At 46.3% G+C, this 6,000-nt stretch overlaps 1 protein-coding gene across 2 annotated transcripts in view; it reads left to right on the top strand.

Annotated features, from left to right (window-relative positions):
* The first annotated feature begins 332 nt into the window (after positions 1-332).
* The window catches only part of FAM117B (family with sequence similarity 117 member B), a 71,599-nt gene continuing 65,931 nt past the window's right edge, over positions 333-6,000 (top strand). The window contains exon 1 of one of the 2 annotated variants that reach the window (XM_081142813.1): positions 333-1,159. In XM_081142813.1, coding sequence (XP_080998939.1) covers positions 571-1,159 — 589 coding nt within the window. In that variant the 5' untranslated portion in view covers positions 333-570. The remainder of the gene's footprint in view (positions 1,160-6,000) is intronic. The other variant, XM_081142814.1, reaches the window with a different exon arrangement.

The raw sequence follows: 6,000 nt of genomic DNA, 5'->3' as shown, positions 1-6,000 counted from the left end.
TACTGAGAGGAAAGGAAATGAGCTGAGAGACTCGGACATCCCTGGGGACGGCTCTGGCTCGGGACATTCTCCTTGGCAATATCCCAGAGTCTGAGCCCAGCGCTCCCCTCAGCGGGAGGGAAGAACGCGCGTGGCCAGGCGCGCGCACACTACACTTACACACGGCCCGGCCCGTCCACTCCTCCTCCCCCGGGGGGCGGGTCTCTTTCTCTTTAAAGAGCTGACGGTCTCCGCGCAAACCCAGGCTCTCTTAAGGCCCCGGGGGCCCGGGGCCAGAGCTGTTTGCAGCCAATGGGCGCGGTGGAGCGGCTCGAGCGCGCTGACGCTGCACCAATGGGCGCTCGCGGGGGGCGGGGGCAGCGGAGGATACACTATTGTTGATGAGGAGAAGCGGCGGCGGCTGCACCATCTCGTTGTTGCCCGCCGCGGCTCGGGCGCCCCCAGTTCCCCAGATTCCGGCTTCGTCACCCCGTCGCGGGGGGGTCTTCTCTTCGGCCTCGAGAATCTTTCCCTTTCAACCCAACACCACTCTAACCCCCCGTCTCGCCCAGTCACCGGGGAGGGTGGACCATGTCCCAGCGGATGAGGCGCAATGGGTCTCCCACGCCGGCCGGCTCCCTCGGGGGCGGTGCGATCGCCACGGCCGGAGGAGCCGGGAGCCGCCTGCAGCCCATGAGGGCGACGGTTCCGTTCCAGCTGAAGCAGCAGCAGCAGCAACATGGCAGCCCCACGCGGAGCAACGGCGGTAACGGCGGCAACAACAACGGCGGCTGCTGTGGTGGCGCCTCGGGCTCCTCAGGCGGCGGGGGCCCGCGCACAGCCTCGCGCTGCACGAGCCCCACTCGCGGCGGCGGGAGTGCGGCCGCGCGCACCAGCCCCACGGTGGCCACGCAGACGGGCGCGTCAGCGACCTCTATTCGAGGCACCAGCCCCACGCGCGGCGCCGCGCCCGGGACTCGCGGGAGCCCTCCAAGGCCGCAGCCCCCGCCCCCGCTGCTGGGCACCGTGTCGTCGCCCTGCTCGTCGCCCACCCACCTGTGGACCGGCGAGGTGAGCGCTGCCCCACCCCCAGCCCGCGTCCGACACCGGAGGAGGTCCCCGGAGCAGAGCCGTTGCTCCCCGGAGAAGAGGAGCCCGAGCGCCCCCGTTTGCAAAGCAGGTACGTGCTGGGGGCCGTGCGGCAAGGGGAGGCGGCGCATGGAAGGGGTCCGGGGCGCGCGCGGCCACCGCGCGGGGACTGCGGCGCCGCGGCGGAGGCCGGCGGCTGGGGGCGGGGCCCGAGTGCTGCGGCCCCTCCTTCCCCCGGCCTGCTCCTCGCCCGCTCGGCGGCTCCCCGCCCGCCTCGTTCATCCCTCGGCCAGTCCACGCTTGTCCCTGACAGTGGCTGTGCCGCCGCTAACCTGGTGCTTGTTCTGGTTCGTGTTGACGATAAACCTGGGATTCTGGCCATCTGGTTACTGCTTACCCTCCTTGGGTGGTGAGCCTAGGAGTGGTTTGTCACTTTTGTTTTAGTGACATGGTTAATGTTAATACAGCACATGTCTGCTGCTAAGTATTTCTGTCACAAAACAGTTCCAGATTTGGGGGACTGAATACGTCAACATAGCCGATTTGGGTCCTTGACGAGACATGAGGGTGGGCGTGTGTTAGCATTTCCTGAGACCTGATACGTGGGTACCGAGAAGTGAAGTAAATTAAGCAAGATTCCTTTGGAATGTTTGTTGTCTTTGTCTGCGGATCTGGGTGTATTTCTGATATATTGATTTTGTGTGTAGGATATAAAACCATTCATTTGTTTTTCTAAAAGACAAAATCCAAGGTTTTTCTATTTGCAGTTATTTGAGGGATCTAAAAATTGTTGTTTTCCTCTATACCTGAGAGCTTTCCCGGGAAAGGTCCTGAATGGAGTGGTTGGGTTCTACTGGAGTCATTCATAAAGAGTAACGCAATAGAGAAATTCAGATTCTGGAAGTAGAAAGATAAAATTTATCGTCTGATTGTCTTCCTGTTAGAATCTAGTGAAGAACGATATGTGTAGTTTTTAGCTTATGGGTTAATACTGCCAACATAAACCTTTGTGTTTCCTTGTCTGGGGAATTTATGTTAAAATCTTTCAGACAGAATGGCTGGGAATTTCAGGAAACTTAGTACAGTCCTTCCTAACCAGATGAAACAGATGAAATGATTTCAAACGTTCATTCAGAAATGCAGGGAGTAGGGTGAATCTTTCTTACTATTTATTTCATTAGAGATTTTAGACAATGGATACTTTTTTTTGGAATCGCCCTGAAAAATGAATAATAGTGTTTTCTAATTAGAGTACTGATTTTAACTTTTTGAAAATGCAAAATGCTTTTTTAAAACTGATTGTTAAAAGTACTAGATTCTCCTCCCCTTCAAAGAATAGCTGTCATTTTACTGAGCTCCTGCTATCTGGTGGGTGGTTTACCTACAGGTTCTCATTTTAATTTTCACAGTAGATTTTAGAGAGGTTAAGTAACAAGTGTTCGAGTTGATATTTGAACTCTGCTGGTTTGGTAGTCCAAAAACTGTATCTTTTGCGTTGTATCAAGGAGGTAGCTTTATAAGAACCTGGAAAATATATAGCACACCAAAATTGCATGTGCTTAGTTTCTGAAGTAGCTCTTAGAGCTATCTGGTGAACGTAATTGCTTCAGTTTACTTTCAGCCTTCTGGATCTGGCATTGTGTGACAGGTAGAAGGGAAGTGAAGCTGCTTAAGTGGGCAGTAGAGATGGAGGTAGGAGATGGTGACTACATTCTGATAATAGACTGTGGCCATACTCTTAACTGTTTGACCCTTGAAGCAGAGCAGCAGTCTAGAGAGAGCTGGGTTAAATTAGGTATTGGCAATGTATGGAGAAAGGTGCTCTTTTGATCTCTAGAAGGGCTCCATTTCCAGGGATCTTAGGCTCCTGATGCCCATTCTTCATGTTTCCCAAAACTCCCTTCCCTCAGATCTATTATTCCATAGAGTATTCATGCTGTAAAATTAATCCTTCCCATTATCCTCTCTCACCCCCCACCCCCCAAGAAACACCTAGAAAAATAAAAACTCTTTTTCCTCTAATGCAGCACTCTCAACTAGGTGTGAAAAGGGATACTTCCTGTTGCTAAGTTACACTGAAGTGGATGTCTGATAGTTTCCTTTCCAGGAATGTGTTCTTGTTTCACTCTAGGGAACTTCCATGCAGAGTGGGACACACAGTTTTCAGATTTCAAGTCTTCATAGCACAAACTAGACTGGGAGAGAGAGAGAAACATCTTGTTGTTCCACTTCTTTATGCATTCATTGGTTGTTACTTGTATGTCCCCTGGCCAGAGATCAAACCCGCAACCTTAGTGTATGGATCGGGATGACACTAACCAACTGAACTAACCAGTCAGGGCCAAAGGAGAGTCTTTTAGATTAAAGGGAGATTACCACCAGTTTACAGCCTCAGTGAAATGTAGAAATCTTTACTGGTAGAGGGGAAGTGTTCACCTTACATAATTTTGTAAACCTCATGTGATTCTAGTTCCAGTGTCCATTTAGTACAGGTGGCCACTTTCTGGGTGTCTATCAGATGCACTGGATGCCATAACCTTTGTTAGGGATCCAGTATCTGAAAGTCCCTCTGCATTGTCCTCAGAGCTCTTTTTTGTCTTGAGATTCGTCTTTCATGTTGGAAACTTTGCTTAGTTTTGTATTAATATTTAAATAAAACAAAAAAATTTTCTTTAAGTGTTCTGTTTGTGTGGGTCAGGCTGGTAGACTGGAGATTCTTACAGTAGAATAATGATGCCAGGACTTTCAAGTGTAGGTTTTTTCCTTCTCTTGGACAGTTTTCCCAGGAAAGAGTTCTGTCCGTATCATGCCTGAGGGTATGTCTGCTGTCCTTAAGTCCAGAGCCTGTCTAGTTAATCTCTCTGGAGCAGTTTTTCCCAATCATTTTGCTCTGGAAAAACCATTGGAATCATTTTCATGTTTCGGAGAACTGCTGCATTTGTGATCAGTGACGAGATATAATGATATAGTCATTTTAAAAAAATTATTAATTTCAGAGAGAGGAAGGGAGAGAGAGAGAGGGAGACACATCAATGATGAGAGAGAATCATCAATCAGCTGCCTCCTGCATGCCCCGTACTGGGGATCTAGCCCATAACCCAGGCATGTGCCCCAATCGGAATTGAGTCGTGACCTCCTGGTTCATGGCTTGATGCTCAACCACGGAGCCACACGGGCCCGGCTGATAAAGTCATTATTAATGCTCTTCTGAGTACAGACTGATTTCTCTGTGGATCACTTTATTTAGCCAACTTATTATAAGCCTATTCATTTTGTGTGTTTTCTCCTCTGATTCTTTTGGGGGGGAAATAGTTAATCTTAGCTTACCTTTCTGGAAATTAATCCCTTACCTTTTCATAGATTTTTAACCCATATGGCAACCACAGTACATTTAACACCCATATGGCAACCACAGTACATTTTACATTAAATAATTGGCTTAAGCCAATTATTTAATTTTTCTAAAGGTAGGCTCACCAAATTTAACTTAAATAAAATTAATAAAGTTATTTTTTTTGCAATATGAAAATTTATTGACAAGGTCATATGCTAAAGCTACTAAAACCATCAACCAAGATAGTATGAAAAAATTTAGCCTGAGGAACAATTTTGTATAAGAGTTTGAAAAAATTCTTTCTGGTTAACATGATCTGTCTCAAATACATAGGTGTAACAGAATTATTGTACACATATATTGATTTCTTGAGCTCATTTATAGACCTCTACAGAAAAAGTGATATTTTAAAAAATGAAAATAAAATGTATCTCTTTAAGATGATACTTGGGTTTTTGTTTGTTTGTTTTCACGTACAAATCATCATTTCTAGGTTTTACTTGAAATGAGCACATCCACATTTCATTTTCAAGTGAAATGAAACACTTCTTTCTTTGTTCTTGATGCTTGTTAAGAAAGTTTGTTCATATAAGAAGTTGAAAATGTAACATATTATTCATTGTTTTCCTGTGAATGGCAAGATACTTTTCATTGAAATGTAGAACTTGTATTGGGGCAGATCAGGAAATCTTAAATTGAGTTTTATAATCAGACTGCAGCTAAATGACCACTTATACATCTCCTTCCAAAACTTGGTTGAAACCTCTTTTCTGCTGATGCCTCCTTTCCTATTTTTTTTTTTTTTTTTAATATGTCTTTATTGATTTCAGAGAGAAGAAGGAAGAGGGAGAGAGAGATAGAAACATCAATGATGAGAGAGTCATTGATTGGCTGCCTCCTGCATGTCCCCTCCTGGGGATCGAGCCCACAACACAGGCATGTGCCCTGACCAGGAATCGAACCACTATTTCCTGGATCATAGGTCGATGCTCAACTGCTGAGCCACGCCACCCAGGCCTTTCCCTTCTGTTTTCCTTGTGGGTTTACCTTTTTATTCCTTTAGTATTATTTTGATAGGAAGTCTTTGATACTCTTTCTGATAAAGGCTAGCATGCAGTCAAGATGAAATTACCTATAGTTTATCCCCCCTAAATCTACGTGATATTTTTAATTGACTCATTCTTCATGAGCTATTGTAAGATTCTTTGGAGAAAAAACTTAAAAATTTTTTTTTGAGGTTCTTGCCTTCAAGGATCAGGTTCTCCAATTATAGATGTTAGGCTGCCTGCCAGTATGTATTGCCTTTCGCTCTTTCCTCTCTTTTTGTTCTCTCCCCCTCTCCTTTCACAGTGTTATCGGAGATGGTCTCTTTTCATCCTCACAGCAACCTATAATGCACTCAATATTATTTTTTTAAAATTGATTTTTAGGAAGAGGAAGCGGGGGGGAGAGAGAGAGAAACATCAATGTGAAAGAGAAACATTGATCGGTTGCCTCTTGTATGCTCCCTGACCAGATAACGAACCCACCACCTTTTGGTATACGGGATGACACTCCAACCACCTGAGCCACTTCAGCCAGGGATGTTCTGAAATATT

This window comes from Miniopterus schreibersii (assembly GCF_964146895.1).
Source record: "Miniopterus schreibersii genome assembly, chromosome: 7".
NCBI lineage: Eukaryota > Metazoa > Chordata > Mammalia > Chiroptera > Miniopteridae > Miniopterus > Miniopterus schreibersii.
This window is presented reverse-complemented; position numbering and strand designations above follow the sequence as displayed.